General features: G+C 46.6%; 1 protein-coding gene across 1 annotated transcript in view; it reads right to left on the bottom strand.

The window, feature by feature from the left end:
• PREX1 (phosphatidylinositol-3,4,5-trisphosphate dependent Rac exchange factor 1) overlaps positions 1-20,194 on the bottom strand; it is a 1,235,108-nt gene that overhangs the window by 182,541 nt on the left and 1,032,373 nt on the right. Inside the window, exon 23 of the mRNA XM_069651281.1 lies at positions 7,976-8,137. Coding sequence (XP_069507382.1) covers positions 7,976-8,137 — 162 coding nt within the window. The remainder of the gene's footprint in view (positions 1-7,975; positions 8,138-20,194) is intronic.

The following is a 20,194-nucleotide window of genomic DNA, read 5'->3' as shown; positions in this document are numbered from 1 at the left end:
GACAAGAGCAAAGGTGAGAGAGAGAAGGGATTGAGGAAACCTAAACCTCCATGTTAAGACTTACCTGTTGGGTCATTCCCTCTTCATTTCGGGTCCGCGCCGCATCCAGGTGTTTCCGGACCCCGGCCCCTATGGGGAAAAAGACATTAGCGTCAATGAGCGAATGAAAAGACATTACCCAAAAACGCTTATCAAGACTTACCTGATTTCTACAGGGATTGTATCTCGGGTCGGTGCCTTTTCCCCGGCATTCCGTACCCCGTACCCTATGGGGAAAAAGACATTGACATTAGCATATTGATGCAAGGACAAAAGGGGAACCTTTCAAGGAACTTACCTGGAAGCCAAGCAAGTTTAGTTCTCATAAAACCAAGAATCCAGTGAAGTAACTGGATACCAACGCGCCCCTGCATCAGAAGCAGGAAGGAGAGCTCGCCCTTCAAGACCCTAAGGTGAGACACCACGGGAAGCACTGAAGGGTTTCGAGGAGGGTGAGAGGGGAAAGGGGGAGGCTGGTAGCATTCCCCGCAGACAGTTAATCCCTTATTCTCGCCTACAGAAGGATACTTTTGCAAGCCGGACAAGCAGGAGTTGGGAGTCCGGTCCAGTCCATCTTCTGAGCCCTGCGCAACACCTTAGAAGAGGTCACAGCAGCACGATCCTGGCCAGCGCCTCCGTGGGAGTCAGGTGAGCGTAACACAGACCCTACCACTGAAAGATCCCTGATGGTCGATTGTTATTATACACATCCCTCTAATTGTAAAATCCCAAAACCCCTTCTTGTCAAATACCCTTGACAGGATATTGTTCAGACCTTACAAATACCTAAAACACAACTAACTCGTATTCATGATATCATAATAGGCAAGTATCTCAAACAGAATCTCCTTTAAATCTCTTAATTCTGTGGAGTCCAGCTCCCACAGTGCGTCAGGTTCTTAGACTAATAAGAGGGACAAGAAGTTAATGTGGATTGAGAGAAGCCCTAAACACAATGTGTGCAGGACATTTATAGAGGACTTCCACCAACAATCAGAAGTTGTGTGTGGAGTTGGAGAGAGCAGGCGAAGTCCGGGCGAAGCGAATGGCAAGGCAGCAAGGGAAAGCAGACATGCTGCAGCAGACCGCGTGTGAACAGGCAGGTTCTCCTGGGCTGCCGTTCATCAGCCTGTGGTACATGCATGGCGAGAGACCCAGAGGAGCGAGGCAGGCTCCGGGGAGAAGCCGCAAGGAAACCAGCAGCAGCGTGGAAGCTGTAATGGGCGCATTGAAGGCAGGAAGCAAACATGTTACCCGTGAGTGAACGTAAGAGTGGGGAAAATGCTGGAAGGTGGTCCTCCAAGTGGGAGATGCCATTCATGCCTTGAAACCTCACTGCCGCAGGGTCTAGGAGTTTGGGGACAGAAGGAACCACTGGTGAGTAATCACGAAGACCAGGGGAACATAGGGGCCTAACTCACAAGCACCCAGACAGTTAACAGTGTCATTTGAATACCGACCAAGTACATTTGAAAGGCTATATTTGCACAATCCCTCATACCTGAAATGTCAATATGAGGAAAGCTGGAGCAAATGTAATTATAAGCAAATGAATGATAATGATGACGCTAAAAGGCAATTTGCACAAGTCTCCATGCAAGAAGAATTCATATGGGGAAAGTTGGAGCAAGCATTGTCCTAAGCAAATGAGTGTTGTTAAAGTAGTTGAGAAGTGGAACGTTGAACAAGTCTTCATATGTGAGAGGTCCATATGGGGGAGCTTGAGGCAAGTGAAATCCCAAAGTGAAGGAAGTATAGACAGTATAAGGGTGTTACTGTGCTGTACTGAAAGATAAAGGAAGTGAACATTGTGGAAAGACCCGGTGAACCAAACACATCATGCAAACAAAGCCTTTTGGAGGAAGATACCTGACAAGGTCGTACACCAGGGGATGTGCAACAACCAGAAGGGGTGGGGGTTCCTGACAAGGGAGTATGCCAGGTAATCCAAAAGTTTATGACAAAGAAAGATACAGCGAAACATACCTGGCAAGAGAGTGTACCAGGCGATCTAAAGAATTACTTGAAGAATTCCAGGCAGGGGAGTACACTAGGAAATCATTCTTGGAACAGTAATGTGAAAGACATTTTTGCCATCCTGTCATTTGTGAAGTAGTTGAGACAAATAGACAATCTTACATCCTTTAAAGCTGAACACACTGCTTTTGCCACCTTCCAAACAGTGTCACGGGAAAAGGCATTTCTACTATTTCTGAGAAATCTATTTTTGGGAAAAGACACTTTTTGCCATTTCGTAAGAGACTGCTTTTGTGAAAGAAATATCTCAGCCATTCTTTAAACTCATACCTTAAGAAATACACTGTGGTTCACTTACCTGAAATAATCCAGGGCAAGGAATTATTTGTTGAACTTTTATCTTGGTTTGTACAACCTTTTCATTAAGTGCAATTCAGAACATTTACCTTGCACATTTGTATCATCTGTTTAAGTGTGAGGTTCAGATATAGTTTGGACACAAACACTGTTTATTAGTTTTGACAAGACAGACTTATCTTTAGTTTCCTAGACAGAGAAACTCTGGTTAGCGTAGGGACAGAGAGGCCTTTAGCAAACCCCTTTTCTTTAATTAAAATGTCTCATTTCTAACTCCTCACAGTATGTAGCAGTTAATTGTGTGTGAGCAGTTAGCTATGCGCCACTCACCATAAAAGAGTTTCTAAGTGTTTACCCCACACCTCTTCCGTATTTATTATTATAATAACCATTATCTTATCCTGCACTACCTGGTTGTTAGTCTATATGCTGTATTGATCTCTGTGAGAAACCTAAAGGTTGTCTCACCCACTAGTCCGCGGGTATCTATCATGCAGGTGGCCAGGACAAGGCCATGGCTTCAGAATCCAGTTCCTGGGGGTGGACCAGTGCGGGAGGATCACCTGGATGAGGGGTCTTAAGGGAGTGGGACACTGATGGTCAAACGCGGTATCCACTTCCCTGTAACACCTTTTCCCCATCCTACCAGGTAGGATACTTGGGAACTCGACCTCCCTTCACCCCCTTTCCCGTCAAACACTATCACTGACAGCTCACCATGAGAAAAAACGGACTAACACCCGAGCCGTATACCTGTCATGTCCCAATACAATGGTCAGGCAATTACGGATTACACACACCTGACTTCCATCACACATCCTCACATGGATAAAAGGCAGAGCACGAAAGCACACTCAGAGCAAGGCAAAGCACACAATGAAGCAGCAGCTCCAAGATAGTAGTTTAATGCAAGGAGAAAGACGGCAAGACCAGAAAGGGTTGCAAGGAGGGAAGTGCCCTTTAACTCTTCAGAATATTACTTTCGTGAACCTTGGAAAATAAGAAGCCTAAGACCTGGGACTAAAGCTGAAGAAACCTGCATTGTTTGTCAGAGGTACCCAGGACTCTCCAGCATCGATAACCAAGGCAGGGAGGAGCGTGTGCCGTGGTACTGTCCTTGGCTCCTACAACAAAGCAGCACCAGTAAAGACAGCACAGCCGGTGAGTCAGAGAGACTGATACCAGACCGGTCTGTGTTGAAGACAAGGTTGCATGAAGAACTCTAACGAGAACAGTGTGTGAAACGTAAGTGACGAGCGATGTGAATATAATTGAAACTCAGAGGAGTGACTGAACTTTGGAGGCCAAGAAAGATACCGTCGACAGAGTGGTCTAGGGCCAGGTGGGTGCTCATTTGAAGGTCTCTTTGAGGAATACAATTGGTTGGTAATTGTGAGAAGGGAATTTTGAGATTGGAGTGGTGCTGCAACAGGTCAAGATAAATCCTGTGCACATTCGAAAGTCTTCGATAGCTTGATGTGAACTGAAATCTGATCCCGGCTGAGGGAGACTAATTGTATAAAAGGAAGGATCTGAGCCCGGCTGAGGGGGATCTGGGGTGAACCGTGAGTCACCCGAGAAAGACTATTCTCTGAACATTGTACAAAGGGGGATCTGAGCCCAGAAGAGGGGGATCCAGGGTGAATCACCTCAATTGAGTACTTACAAGAGGAAAGGAACTTTGTGTTTTGTTTTGATACATTAGGCCCTCTGAATCAAGAGACTTTGATAAGTTAAGAGACTTGGGCACAGAAGGTCCTGATGCTGGTAATGGAACTGTAACCTCATGCTGAAGAAGCCAGAGAGTGTGCTTTGCTCCAGTAAGCCACCTTGTCCCATGCTGGAAACGTGGGGAAGGGAGGCCAACGGCCTGAACATCCCGACATATCATTTTGTGAACACTTCTTTCTTTTTCATAAACTCTCCCCACACTATATGTATAAAGCGGTATGGATATGGCAATAGTTTTTTTTTTATTTTAGTATAGGCCTTTTTATTTTGACACAACTCCACTAGGACTGCATTTTGATTATTTGATAGTTGTAGCTTGCTCTAACCTGTGGATTTAGGATTAGATATGCGTTTATAACACCCTTGTTGAAGTTCAATAAACACCCTTGAACTGTGCTCACTTGTGTCTGTCTTACGGTTGATACCATGCATTCCTTACATCTCTGAGTGCATGTTCTTGAGGAGCACTGATTTATCTTGGGCACATTTGCTTTGCCAATAGTCGCTGTTTTCTGTCATTCATAGCTGGTTGCATGCAGGAGTCAAGTAATTTGGACAAACACTGGCAACTATGATATATATTTTCAAATTAGAGTGTTCAATAAGACAGCAAGTACACTGAACCACAAGCTTTTCAAGGGCTTAATGTAAACTTTGTCTCAACCCCCCTAGATCCACAATGCCTAAAGTAGATATTCAGGCAATCGATGTAAAGCCTAGGGGTGGCAACCATGCAGGTGTTAATTATCTGCTAGGGAAGGTGCCGATTTACCCAGTCTTGGCTCACTTGAAAAATCAACATGCCCCCTCACCAGTTTTCTTTATTCAGGAATTCAATCTCTGAATTATCTGCATTCGCCCTGAAGCAAACTGTGTGCCTGAGACCTAATCTTCTGAAGGCTCATGGCAGGAGGAGAATTCCACTTACACTCCTGACCAAAGTTGCCATGCAAGGGAATGGTTCATTATCAGATACCATAGACCCCTTAGGTAGTTTGCATTCATTTAATAATTTGTCAAATATGTTACGCTCACCTGGTATCCACGGGGGCGCCACACGATACTGGATGGAGGTCTAAGCGATATCCCGGACCCCTCTCTGCTTGGTTATGTGCCAGACATTGGGTAGCGCCTGTAACAGGAGAATGGAGGGTTGAGATACTGGTTCTGTGATGGGTGGATTTTCACCTCCCTCTGGTCCAAATCCCCTCCCTTGGGGTTATTGCTCACCTTAGGTTTTTTCTTTGTTGAACTCTCTGTCCTCTGTGCAGGGGCGCGTGCGTTCCGTGGACCTAGTTGCTTCAATGGTCCGTGTGCCCTTATGTCAGGTCCAGACCGGCTGTGACTCCAACTATGCTTGCTGTCTTCCAAGTGAGTTAAAATTTATTTTGCCGTCTTTATTCTGTCTCTTTCTTTCCCTCTGTTTTCGCTGTCTTCTCAGCGTCTTGCTCCACTACGCTGTTCCCTAACAAGGTCTCTTTTTATTTTCACAGGGATGGATTCGATCTCGGAGTTGTCCCGCCGATGGCGAAGACCACAGTGAGTTATTGATGTGCGAAGTGCTGCGCTGTTTATTGGTGTTAATTGCTAACCTGTGTTCTCTTCTCAGTAAAGGTTGCGGTGATGTTCCGAAGTGATGTGCAATCGAAGAGCTGCTTGCCCAGGTAAGTGCTTTGTTAATGCTGACCTTGTTTCTTCTCCCTTGCAGGTTGTGATGAAACCCGGAGATGGGCAAGGTAAGAGAAGCGCAGGGTGCTGCCAGAACTCGCTGCTTGCCCAGGTAAGAATTGTTAGTAATGCTGTCCTTGTTTCTTTACCTTTGCAGGTTGCGGCGAACACCGGAGATGGGTGAGGTAAGCGAAGCGCAGGATGGATTCAAGGCCGGTTACTTCACAGGTAAGTGTTCTTGCTCACTAATGCAGTTCTTGTTCTTCCAGGTTATTAATGGAATCCGGATCTATGGCTTCAGGATCGTGCCACCGGAGAAGCAGATGAGCAGGAGCTGGACACAGTGAGCATTATGCTGCAGGAGTGCAGAATAACGCAAAGCGTGTTCTGGTGTTTGGGTGTGGTTTAAATAACCTAGGTAAAGTAGTTCCAGGCCTAGCCACACCCAAAACACTAGACCACATGGCTTGGTTCTAAGGAAATGAGCTGTGTAATAGGCCTCCATGTTGGAGTAAGGTCCAAAACTGATATTGCTTTATTCCTGATAACCAGCCTGGCGCCAAAGGCGCCAGGACTGACTCCATGTATGTTTCTGAGGGAGTCTTAAGGCCCTTGGGGCCAGTGTGAAGGGCTTTAGCCATACTGCTGTCAGGGGGCTGTTATACATGAGGGGGTCAGATCGTGACAAATATGTTATAAATGTAATGCCCAATACAATTATTATTACTTTGAAGTGTACAAATATTCCACATTTATAAATTGATTAACAGAAAAACATCTTCAATAACACACACTAGAAACATAAATGCAGACACAAAAAGCAAATCAGGAGCTAACTGTTAGGGTACACAAATGCGACAAGAAGACAATGTCATCCCTCAATCTTTTTGATCTGGCAAGCTACAGGCCAATTTCTAATCTGATGATCCTTTTAATAATATATTTTGTAGTCAGCAATTATTTATTAAAATATATCCTCTCATAGTTGACACAGCTTTGCCAATATCATCTCATCGATGTTGATCTGTGTTTTGTGCCTTTGGGTGGCTTGTCAATGCATATTCTATTTCATTTCAACCCTTGTGGTCAATTCCAATTGATCAATCGATTCTTCTACTAAATATTGTTAAAAATGTAAACTTAACCAGGATGATCGATGTGTTATACAACCGTGTTGTGGTTTATCTAGAATAGAGGTCAAGTATACCCAAGTTATAATACTAGTTAACTTTGGAGTAATTAACTAGTTAACTCTCATTGCTGTTAACTACCATCTGGTAGAACTGTTAAGAGCCAGAAGGGATAACATTTACAACAGTGTGAGAGGAGTGTGACCACGAAGTGGCTGGCCTCAAGGGCACATGGATGGGAAGTCACCTACTCTGTGATGCTGACCCTGGAAAAGGTATATGGAAAAGCTCCCTCGACTTCTCCCCCATTTCCGGCCTCTGTAGTATGTCACCCTTGTTCCTGTCCTCTCTGCCTATGGACATGCATGGAAGGAATTTAGATGATGGAATATTCTTCACACATTCACTGTTTATGAGCTCCACTTGCAGGGGCAGAGAGGAACATGGGAAGAAAGATCTGCATGAGCTCTTAATCCATATATGGAAATTGCAGGTTTACCAGGTACTTGGGTCCCACTGATCAGATGGTGGGGATCGAATTCACCTACAAGTCACAGTTTGGGGAGAGTGGACGATGCACAAGCTAGTTGGAGGGAATCATGGCAGAAACAACTGGCCACCATGACAGGACCACTTGATTCCAAGAGGGCGTCCCAATCTTTTATAAATTTGCAGACAACCCACAATTAAGACATTAGGAGCAGTGAGGAGGGACTGAGGTATTTGTGGTGGAGGTTGGATTAAAGGAGGAAGGTGAATGGAATGAAAATCATTATCTCAGTCAATCAGAGTGCAACCTGAAAACTGTATTCAAGGAGGATCTGTGTTTGGTAGAGCCAGAATTATAACCTCCTTTCAGAGTAAGCCCCATATTGCTGCTAACCCACCTCAGAAATACATATATTCATACTGGTTTTAAGATAAGAATGTCTGAGAACCTGTCTGCTTAAATTATAAGGAGTAAATGGTCCTCAAGGATAGGGGGAAGTAGAAGAAAACAGTATTTATGTTTGAAAAGTAGGCTTCAGACTATGGAAAAACAGCATGTTTGACAACATGAACCAGGAACTAACCTCTTGGTAGCTGGTGATCCTTTTGCCAATGTTCTCCAGCTTTGTGTCACATATATTCCAGAATTCATACTGTGGCATCGTCACCACAGCACTGCTCAGTGAGATCAAATTCCGGCAATTCTGAACAAACTGGCTGTCATCTGCAGCAAACGCTTCTAAAATCTACAAGCAATAAAATGTAAAAAAGTATTACAATAACTGAAGAAAGAACACATTCCCAGTGTATGCCTTTTAAGTGTAACATGCACAAATATCATACAGAAACATAATTTGAAATGTTTGTCTCGGGTCACAAATTATGTCTGCTTGGGTTTAACTTCAGATAAACAGTATACTTGGGAAAGGGCACACATTGGTGAAGCTGGCAAATGACTGTCTTTGCTTTCCATTCTCAGTATTTCTGTCCAAAGCCTTTCAATATTTCCTCAACTTCCCTCGTGCATCTGCACCCTCATTTTATGATTTTGCCTGTTTCTTCTTGACAAAAACTTCTTGTACATTGCTCACCACCATCCTTATCCATGCATGTCTCTTCTTTCAGCACACACTGTCCATCACACCCCATCCACAGATTCTGGAGAATGTGACTCAAATCTACAGCAGAACCCGATCACCCATGCCCTGCTCGACCCTTTCCTCTCCTGATCATCATAACCCTTTCCCCTCAATCACAATCTGCCAACTATCTCAGCACACTATCTGTGTGCACTGGCACCTACCACTATTTTTTTTTGATAACATGTTTCATTGTCTTTTCATGTTACAATACAATAACATACAAACTCACAAACATATAACTGTGCATACATGTGGTAGAGCTATATGAGGGACTGTTGCATATATGAGGACCATTGTAGAAACACAAGTGAGGATAGGAGTACAGAAGATAATAACCATATCAAGTGCCCACTGACATTTCACGTTCAGTTCTTTTGGATGAATAGATGTATTAATGTCATAGTTATTATGCCCAGAAGTGGCGAGGGTGCTATTCTACGAGCTGGATTAATTCAGATTGTGTAGGTTTCACGACATCTCTTCCCACTTCCCCCATACTTTGTCTGCTTTGCCCGGGCACCCTCTTGCTTGGTAAACCCGTCGTTCCATTAGGATAATTGCGTCTATGTCTGATTTCCATTGTACATACTGTGGAGTGATTGCAGACCCCCATAGCTGCGCTATGTTTCTATTAACTATTCCAGTGGATGTTGAAATTAATAACTTTTCAAAGCGCGATAATTCCTGTTCTGCATCAATACCCAGGAGAAGGAGTTTGGGGTCAGTAGGGATAGGTCAGCCTAAGACTCTGGCGAGTCCATCACAGCAGCTACGCCAGAAGTGTTATACTCGTGTACATTGCCATGGAATGTCCCCTCTTCTTGCTTGCAACGTAAGCATTTTGAGTCGGATGTCTTGCCCCAGCTGTACAGCGCCACTCGAGGGTAATATACTCTGTGGAGTATTTTCAGCTGAATGAGTCTGATTCTTGCTGAGATCGCCATTTCCCTGGGGTACATCAGGGTCTCAATCCAGTCTTCGGGTAGAATCGGGCCCACGTCCCCTTCCCATTTGAGTTTCAGGCTCGACAGCTCTTTTGTGGCAAAGGAGGAGATGGCGTTATACATGGTGGATGTGATATTGGCTTTCACACTGTCAGTGACTATATTTCTCTCTATGGGTGTGCACTCTGGCATTTCCAGCAGGCGGGCTCTCTGTTCCATTAGTGCATGATGTAGCTGATTATAGTAGAAACTTTCAGCGGCAGGAAGACTGTATGGGGATGAGATTTCAGAAAACAGGGTTATTTGGTTATTTTCATATACTAGCTTGATGGTATGGATACCAGCTGCTGCCCAGGCTGACCATTTAGGGCGATTGTCGAGACCTACAAGATGGGCGTTGTTCCAGATGGGCTGGACCGGGCTGAGTATGTTGTCCTAACCTATGTATTTATGAGTATCTCTCCATATTTGGGCTTTGTGAGCTGTATTCATGCTCCTAGGATGACGATTCACACTGGTGTATAGACTTTCAATCGGGGTCATATCATATCGGGCAGCAATTTCAGCCTGTATGTGGGGGAGTTTTGGGTTCCCATGCAAAATGTCATTTATTGTCACCATCTGTGACGCCCAGTAGTAAACCTGAATATCCGGTAGCCCTATACCCCCCTCCCAGACCGAGCGTTGGAGGGTTTTAAGCGCTATTCTCTGGTTTTTCTCTGCCCATAGGAGCCTACGTGTTGTTCTGTCTATTATATGGAACTCTACAGCGGGAATACTGAGAGGGGCGTTCTGGAGGATGTAGAGGAATCGGGACAGGGCCAGCATTTTAAAGAGTGCTGCTCTGCCTAACAGCGTCAATGGCAGTGATGCCCAGTGAACTACGTCAATCGAGTATCTTTTGATCAGGAGGTGTAGGTTTTGGGTTACATAGTTATCAAGTTTGTTTTCTATTAGGATGCCAAGGTATCGGAACTGTGTGGATTCAATACGGTATGGGGAGCCGGATGGCGGAATGCAGTCTATTCCTTTCACCGGAAAGAGCACTGATTTCACCCAATTCACTCTTAGTACGCTAAAGACTCCATAATCTATCAGTATTTGAGTTACTACAGGGCAGGAGACCGCCGGATCTCCCAGGTACACCAGAAGGTCATCAGCATACAAGGACACCCTGTCCTCCCACTCTGAGTTCCAGCAGAAGCCACGCCACGCGGGTGAGCTCCGTAGGATGACTGCTAACGGTTCTATTATTAGTGCAAATGGCATAGCCAAAAGTGGGCAGCCTTGCCTGGTACCCTTTCCCAATGGGAATACTCGCGAAGGCCAGCCGTTCACCCGTACCTCCGCCAGTGGGCAGTTATAGAGGAGTTGGACCCATTTTATAAATGAATCACCAAATTGCATCTTTCTCATGATCGCCCATAAAGCCTCCCAGTAGACTGAATCGAAGGCCTTGTCGAAATCTATGGCCAGTAATGCTAGCGATTTGTGTAGCACAGGTGCTCATTCTAGTGCCAGATGGAGTCTACGAATGTTCATTCTCGTCGACCTTTGGGGCATGAAGCCACACTGGTCCGGGTGTATCAGTGTTGTAATGACCGCTTGGAGTCTATTTGCTAGTACTTTCGCCAATATTTTGGCTTCACTATTGATTAGGGATATGGGTCTATATGAGCTGCACTCATCGGGGGGTTTGCCTTTTTTGGGGATCACTATTATAGTGGCCTTACGGAGGTCCGGCGGGAGCCTACCTTTTATTAGGGAGTGCTCGAACATGTTGAGCATCTGCGTGGATATGTCCAGATGGTTCAGCTTCTTAAAGATATCGATCGGGAACCCGTTGGGTCCTGGAGTCTTGCCTGTTTGTAGCTGGGAGATGGCTGCCGATATTTCATCCACTGTTATTTTGCTATCTAACATAGCGACCTGTTCTGTGGTGAGTATTGGGAGATCGGTGTTATCAAGTGGGTCACTGGCTGGTGTAGTGGCTGGGGGCTTGTAGAGATTTTCGTAGAAATCCGCAAATCACTCTGCTATCTCTGCATCAGTGGAGACTGGTTCTGCGCCTGCTGTCTTAATACATTTCACCTTTCGTTGCCCCTCTTCTCGTCTCTCCAGCCATGCAAGCATTTTCCCAGCTTTATCCCCCATTTCATAAAGGCGTGCCTTCATGGCGCAATGTGCCTTTTGGGCGCAGTCAAGCGATAGATTATGGAGTTTCTTTTGCGCTAGCGTTAGCGCTCGATTCATCTCAGGGGTATAGTTGGTAATATGCTCTGCCTCCCTGGTCACAACCTCTTCTTCAGCAGACTTGATCAGTTCACAGTGCGTTTTTCTCTTTGCTGACGTCCACGAGATGATTTCGCCCCTCAAGACTGACTTGTAGGCCTCCCATAGTATGGTGGGGTCCTCGACCGAGCCTTAATTTAACTCATAGTAATTGGAAGTGGCTGTCTCTATCTTCTCCTGTAGCTCTGGGAACCCTAAGTAATAGGAGTTCAGTCGCCATGTAGGTGGGGGGCACGGCTCTAAGTACCATTGTATGCTAAACTTTGTAGACAAACGTTGTCTCCAACTCCCCCCCTCCCTACACTCCACCCCCAACTGAAGCATCTGTCGACCCCACATTAACACGTGAACAGTTGAACTTTACAGCACCTCTGTGTGGTGCTGGAGATTAAGTCTTAGTCCGGGGGGCGGGTGTCTGGTTGTCCACCGGCCTGGATGTGTTCTGTGAGGAGACTGTTATAGGGAGCGAGAGCTCTGTGGCGTTTCGTTTCTTGGTGACCCGGTCATTCTGCTCAAAGCTGCTCTTACTTCATACATCTCCCTGCTGCGGATTTTCTAGTTGTGGTGGCTGTTGCAGTTCTTGTTCCGGCGGCCGCTCTGGGCGAGGACTATTGCGTTCACTCTTCTTTCTCCCCTCCGTGTTCCAGTCCCCTTCTATGTGTCGCTCAGCCCAGCTCCACGCCTCTCTAGGGTCAGTGAAGTGCACGGTTGTGCCCCTGTGGAATATCTTCAGTTGGGCAGGGAAGATTAGCCCATATTTGACACCCATTGAGTGCAAACGTTTCTTGAGCGGGTCAAATGACTGGCGTGCTTTCTGTACCTCCCTGGTGAAGTCGGGGGAAAAAGGCTATCCTTGATCTGTTAAATGTGACCGTGCCCTTCGATCTCACCAATTGGAGAACAGTGTCCCTGTCCCTATAATTCAGAAACTGGCGATGACTGTGCGTGGTGGAGCTCCTGGTGTCACCTTGCCAGTTGGGATACGGTGGGCCCGCTCGATAGAGAAGAACCTGGAGAATGACTCTACGTCATAGGTGTTTGCCAGCCATTCTTCGAGGAACAGTTCCATGCATTCCCCTTCTGTTTTTTAAGGAAGGCCGATTATACGGATATTGTTGCGTCTGGATCTGCCTTCACTGTCGTCAGCTCTTGCTTCCAGGGTTTTGATGCGCGCTAGCATGCTCGACAATTGTCGATTCACTCCTCGTAAGCCATCCTCGGTTTCCAAGATTCGTGTCTCCGCTTCTCCCGTGCGGGAGGTCAGCTTCTGTAGGTCGTGGCGCAACAAGGACACGCCCGCGCCAATACTGTCCATCTTTTTTTCCACTGAGGTCCTGGAACTGGCAATGGCGCTCATTATGTCTCTGAGGGAGATATTTTCTTCCGCATTATCTGGATCGGCCGATGAGAGCCTCTCTGGTGAGCGTGGCACTGGTGTAGATGCATATTGATCAATTCTACTCTGCGTAGATGTTTTCCTGGGCTTATCTTTACCCATTTTAATGATTATTTGGATGTTGGTGCAGGAAGCTGGTGTCGATACCAAAGGGTGGGGTGCTGGCTGCTAGGATAGGATGCTGTTGCTGGAATGCTGGTGGTGATTGCAGTTGCGCTTGGCGTGGTGTGAGCGGCAATTACTTATATTCGTGCTAATTTTGTGTGCACCGTTCCCTCAGTGTCCGTTAACGAGGCAACTAGCAGCCGCAATACTCGGTCTACGAACGAGTTTGGCACAGGTGGGCGGCAGTGTGGATTGTGCTTTTTGGCGGAGGCCTTATGTCGTGCAGTGGAGCCCTTTGGTTCCTTCCCCTGCCGCCAGGTTCTCGAATTGGTCGGCACCTCGCTGAGGCAGGGTGTCGCGGATAGGACCCCACCGGGTTTGTCTCTAGCACACGTTGTGCTCCACTGGGTGCTTCTCACTGAGGGAGAGGACACAGGGTGGGCTTGCTGTGGGCTTATATTGGTTAATCTGGTGGGGTTATGCGCATTCTCGCGTGATGCTTCTGTGCGCGGCGCACGTGCCTGGCTTCGGCGCTGTGGTGGGGCCTTATGAGTTATCCCCTGGTGTTGTCTGAGGGCTGCTCCTCTTTAGTGATGCAGGATTGTCTGTTGGGCACCTGGGTGGTGCAGGAGCATTCAGCCCCAGTCACCGGCGGGTACCAGTGAAGTTCAGGGCCCTAGCTGGAGGGCTATCAATTGTGGGGGAGGGGGATTTCCAGCTCTCTCTATCCCACCATCTCCCACTCCTTACCGCTGTATTGCTCACTCTGGAGTCAGGTTGTTGGAGCCGTGCTCTTGGTTGGAGGGGGTTCGATGCGGGCGCCCTACGCCAAGCAGAGCGCTCCCGCTGTCACGCCTTGGATCCTCCTCAGTTGCTGGCCGCAGTGCTCACCACCACAGAGCCCATCTGGGCTCTCCTTCCCCCTCTCGCTCACGAAGGGGAATGGTCCGCAGGAGAGGGCCGCCCTTCCTCAGTCCCAGCGCCGCCGCTTTAATCTTCTCTCTCCGAGTCTGCTCCAGGCTTGCAGTTTTAGGGTGTCCTCGCAGGCGGGGGCGCTCACCCAGCAGTTATCAGCAGGGCCGGCACCCGCCGCGGGTGAACGGGCGGAGCCCGCCCTCGGCTGCCGCACAGCTCGTCTGTAGAGATTAGGATATTGGCTGCAAGGCCGGCTCCTCACATGAGCCTGCAGAAGCTGTGCCTGGTGTCCGGTTACACTTCAGGGGCTTGCTATCTTCTGCCTCGGTCGCCGGCTACTACACACGCACAGCTTGGGATCGGCATTCATTTCGGGTCTCTTTACCTTCACTCGCTCGGGACATCGATCCACGGTGCGGTTTTGCGCCGGTACAGTGCGATTCAGTGCAGCAGAGTCTCACACACCGATGAGATGCTTTGGGGCTTGTCATGGAAAAGTTTTAGTGCAGGATCGTTACAGGATAAGGACGTGGCACGGGAGCCGCAAAACTCACGTCCTCATTGTACGGCTGCTGGCCACGCCCCACCTACCACTAATTTAATTTCATTGTTAATATTCTTCAGAGATTGTTTGCAAATCACTCCAGTGACCTGCAGAGAAACCCCTCAACACTCACACCGGGAAAAAATACAACCAGCTAGGGAAAAAGGCCCCCTACACCTCTTTCAAGGAGAACAAAGTTGTATTTCCACAAAAATAGAAGGTGCACCAGCAAAGCACTCTGCTGCCATGGAATGATCCAATGATATCGGCACAAACAAGACATTATAATTATAGTATTACAGTTGAATTGATCGAGTCCAAGGGCAAGTTCATAACACTTGGGCACACATGAGATACGTATTACATTTTAGCACCATGTATTCAGTCGACAAACACAGCCATTTCAAGATGGCCACTCCTGAGATGAAGCACCCAACAGTTACCTAGGCAAAAGGTTGTTTCCTTGTTATTATCCATTCATACAAAAGCACACCGACATGGACGCGAGCAGGGACACTGTCCCTCTAACCGCAGTATGTTTTTTAGATACCTTTCCACTATCTGCCCACTCTGGGATTCGCATGAGAATAAAGGTAATATCTACTGTGATCTGTATGTTTTACAGACGGAGGGCAGAAGGGTAAGTTAGACACTGAAGGGAACATGGCAGTTTCATCCCGGTGGCAGCCTGCCTCACACACGAGGGTGCTGTCAAAAGCTAAAGATTATCGATGATTATAGCCGTTGCTCTCACGGTAAGCACTATTCAACTAGTGGACCATTGCATTGAAGAGTATTGATATAGTTAAACATTTGACAGAGGAATTAACTTTTGTTATTTTCTTTTTCCCAATGCAGACTCCTTCACTTTCAAAGCAGAGCCAGGTTAGCATACACTACAACACTGTACCACCGTACAATAGTAACTTTGTCTAAACATTTTACTTGGTCCTTTTTGAGGTATATTACGGAATTATCATATGAATGCAACAAACAATGTGTGTTACCTTGTCCATTTGAGGCATATTATGGAGCCAACATACAAATGTTATCAATGTTATAAACATAAGAATACACCTCTATATTACAAAACATATGTAATGTATGTAATTGACATTACGAAGGTAAGCAATTCATTTAATGTTGCGCTTCTCTTTACGTCATGTTAACTGGTTGTTTGTCTTGTCTAATGTCTGTGGCCGGTGAAGCATGGTACCAACAAGCATTTTCTAAATGTGTTGCAATAATGGTGTTAATGTCCTACTGTTGCGACAAATTTTGTTGGGACTACAGATGTTGTAACTTGGAACTCATTAAGATGGCAATATAGGCCCTGACGAAGGACTTTACCAGTCTGAAATGCATAGACCAAATGTACATCTGCTTCAAATGATGAAATGAACCAGTAGCCTATTTACTAAGACTACCTTTATTAGTGAATAATCCAGTATTGGTGCTCAACCTTTTGATTTGTACTATTTTTCCACACAACAACGAACGCTAGAAACCCCTTAGTGAACTATACGGTTTGCAGCCCACACTGTAGGCTGACCAGCCAAAGTCTCCTTGTTTTCTACCCTAACCTGTAACACAAATGTCTTGGCCAACCAAACAGTTCAAAAATGCAAGTCTCACATTTCTAACCCTAGTCTAGAACAAGAAAACAGAAAAGGTTCTTGGGGTAAGGCTCTTGCAGTTGTGACTGTCGCTCTGCTTGCCCCACATTTCTGAAGACCTCAGCCAGGTGTCACAATTCATATTGTATTTTTTAACAAAACTACTCTTTTTGCAGTTTTAAGAACTTCTACTGAGACATTGGTTTCCCTGTAAATCTAATCATCAATAGGAAGCATGTCTGCTTCTTCCCCCAACTTCAGCTGCTCTCAGGACCAGCTCCATCTTTTTGCCCCACTTCTAGAAATGGATAGGGGGTTTCTCCAGCTCACCACACCAGAGTAATGTAAAGCTTTATCCCCTGGCCAGGAACATGGTTGGCCCCACCCTTCCTCTTCTCTGGAGATTGACTCTCTGCTGGCTAGTTTGACTGACCTCCATTCAAAGGCTTTAAAGGAAGCCACTATGAGGGTAGTGTTGACAGACTTCCCCTGTGTCAGGATTCGACCATGGAAGCTCTGGCATGCTTGGAGACGCACAGCAGTCTAGAGTTCCCATCCAGCGCTCTAGTCCTCACCTAAGATGGCCGCCGTAGGTATGTATCCAAGCCCCGCCTACCAACCTGTGCGTTGTATCTGCTTACCGATACTCGGCGCTTGCAGCTTTGCCCGTGTTAGCTACCTTCTTTCCCAGTCCAGAGATTAATTTCTCAGCCCTCTTCAGCCCTTTTCAACCCGTCTCCTTGTCGGGTTGGTTTTGGAAGTTTTTGGCATCCCTTTCTTTTCAGCTACTCTCGCTACGTTTCTCCTCCTCTCTCTGCTTCTGTTTACCTACCGGCTTCTCGCCGTCTCCCGCTTTTGGTTCCGTTTCTTCGGTTCCGTCTTCTCCTACGGCTCTCCCTGTTCTAAACTGATTACCTTCGTGGGATCCATCTACATCTGGTAAGTGGGATTTCTTCTCTGTCCTCCCAAGTACCTTACCTTTGTCTCCGTGGTACTGTACCATCTCGGCTTCATTTCTTTACTCACTCCGCCTCCTTTCTTGCCGCGGCTGACATCGGCCGCATACCCAGTGTTCTTATTTCACTCGTGGATTCAGACTGCAGTCATACTTACCGGATCCTTAGAATACTCCCAGACCTGCACTCCGGAGCTCTTCTTCAATCAAACCCTAGCCCCGGACATACTCTTTTACCCCAGAGGGATCTATCCTTGTCTTCACGGAGTAACTACAAGAAGACAATGCATCAGGGTTTTTTGGCACCATCCGGCTTTTTCCCTGAACTTTGGGGTTTGGCTCCCCGGAGTTCCCCTCAGACAGGTACCAGTCCCTGTCAAGGTGTCCTCTGAGGGAGCCAGACCTTATCTACATAATAGGAAGTCTAAGGAGAAAACACCAAGGGAAGATCCAAGATCTCAGAAGAAATCATCATCCTCTTCCAAGGACAACGGATCGGAGGATTCAGGTGAGGAGCAGGGGAAGGGCAGGGCAAGATCTGAGAGAATACAACGCCTTACTAAACAGATGGCCTCCCTAGAACAATACCGAGAACTAGTATCTGCCCTGCAAGGCTCACCATGGAGGTACAGTCTCTCAAATCTGAAAACGCTGCACTACGTCAACAGGTAGTGCTACACCGAGATGATCGGGGTGATTTACCGCCCATGCCGTTGTCATTCTGTAAATATGATGGCTATCCAGGAGGATTTAAGGATTTTTTGGCTGCATGTCAGGTGCACTTTGCCTTTCGGCCACATGCTTATGAGACTGCCAGATCGGAGGTGGGGTTTCTTATTGCAAACCTAACAGGTAATGCCCTAGCTTGGGCCACCCCTTTGGTTTTGAACAATTATCCGCACTTAATGATTACGACAGATTTACGGAACTGTTCAAGGGGCGATTCGACCGACCCGAAGTCGTGTACATGTCACTGGAGGCTATCTTGGATGTCAAACAAGGAACCACAGATATCCAAACTTACATCTCCCGCTTTTTGAGATTGGCAGCCAAGGCGGACTGGCCGGATTCTGCTAAACAAACCATTTTTAGAAGAGGTCTCCACGACGATATAAAGAACGAACTGGCGCGAGTAGCACGACCGCCCTCCTTTCAAGACCTTATGACACTCATTACAGATTGAATATCGGCATTCTGAACGCCGGCAGGAGAGACGAAGACCCCTATTATTCTCTGCATCTCCTAACCCTGCTCCCACGCCTACTAGAGAACCTCCACTTACGGAAGAACCAATGCAGATAGGAGCCACCCGCGGTCCCTTAACCCCCTACCGAACGAAAGAGGCGCAGAGACTCTGGTCTTTGCATGTATTGCGGCTCCTATAAACATTTACTCAGAGACTGTCCAGAGGTACCCCCACGACGGAAGGAAAACTACAACCCCCGGTCCTATGAAAGGGAGGTGTCGGGGGAAGGAGCTACCACCCTTGCTATCTCACAAGACCCATCGAAGTAAAGGAGGATAACAGTCTGATGGTTTTTCATGTCAAACTGTGGATTACCGGTACTAAACCCATGGAGGTACTAGCCATGTTGGATTGTGGGGCAGCCGGCAACTTTATGGACATCAACTGTGCCAGAGAAAATCAGGTACCTGTACAACATAAGGAAAGGCCGATTCCAGTCGAAGGAGTAGATGGTACTCCTTTGTCCTCTGGTCCCATAAGTATGGAGTCTTTACCCTTACAGATGGCATTAAGCAGTCACCAAGAATCGGTTGTGTTTGATTTGATCCGAGCAGCACATTTTCCTCTGGTCATTGGAATCCCATGGTTACGGAAGCATAACACCAACATTGATTGGACCTCCAACCGAGTGAGTTTTGACTCTACGTTTTGTAAAGAACATTGCATGACCACCCCTCAGGAAAAGGAAGGGATCATGGAGGACAGACCATCCAAACTCAAGATAGTATCCTCACTTCCTTTACAATACCAAGAATATGCGGAAGTATTTAAAGACACTATCCCCAGACTTTTACCTCCGCATAGAACAGAAGAATGTGCCATCGAAATACTCCCAGATTCGGATGTACCTTTCGGAAGAATGTACCCGTTATCACTTTCCGAGAGACTGACTCAACGGCAGTAGTTAGATGCTAATCTACAAAATGGAATCATTCAGGAATCAAGGCCATCCGAGGAGCCTCTGTTTTTCATCCCAAAGAAGGATTCGTCAGAATTGCGACCTTGTATTGACTACAGAGGTCTCAATCAAATCACCAAGAGAGACCGCTACCCCATGCCATTAATAAGAGACATATTGGAATCGGTTAAAGGGGCAAGGTATTTCCCCAAGCTGGACCTCAGAGGAGCGTACCATCTCCTGAGAATAAGAAGCGGGGATGAATGGAAGACCGCATTTAGGACCCCGTTTGGGTTATTCGAATACAGGGTGATGCCTTTTGGATTAGTAAATGCCCCAGCTATATTTCAAAGATTTATCGACAAGGTCTTCTCTGACATGCTGTTTCTTTCAGTAGTCTTCTACTTGGACGATATTCTGATATTTTCTCGAGAACTTCAGGATCATCGCACTCAGGTAAGAAAGGTTCTTCACCATCTCCAAACCAATCAGCTCTTAGTGAAGCCAGAAAAATGTCAATTTGAAGTCACATCAGTCACTTATTTGGGATTTATACTCTCACAGAATGGTATAGAGATGGACCCAAGTAAGATCAACGCTATCCTGGAATGGAAGGAACCAAGGTGTGTCAAGGACATACAAAGATTCTTGGGTTTGGCCAATTTTTATCGCCAATTCATCCCAAACTTTTCAAGTCTTATGCTACCCATTACAGGATTACTCAAGAAAGGAATCAAGTTTCAATTCAGC

Source organism: Ambystoma mexicanum, chromosome 3p (genome assembly GCF_040938575.1).
Source record: "Ambystoma mexicanum isolate Mex_15411 chromosome 3p, UKY_AmexF1_1, whole genome shotgun sequence".
Taxonomy (NCBI): Eukaryota; Metazoa; Chordata; class Amphibia; order Caudata; family Ambystomatidae; genus Ambystoma; species Ambystoma mexicanum.
Note: the sequence above shows the minus strand (reverse complement) of the source record. Positions and strands in the feature narration are given on the sequence as shown.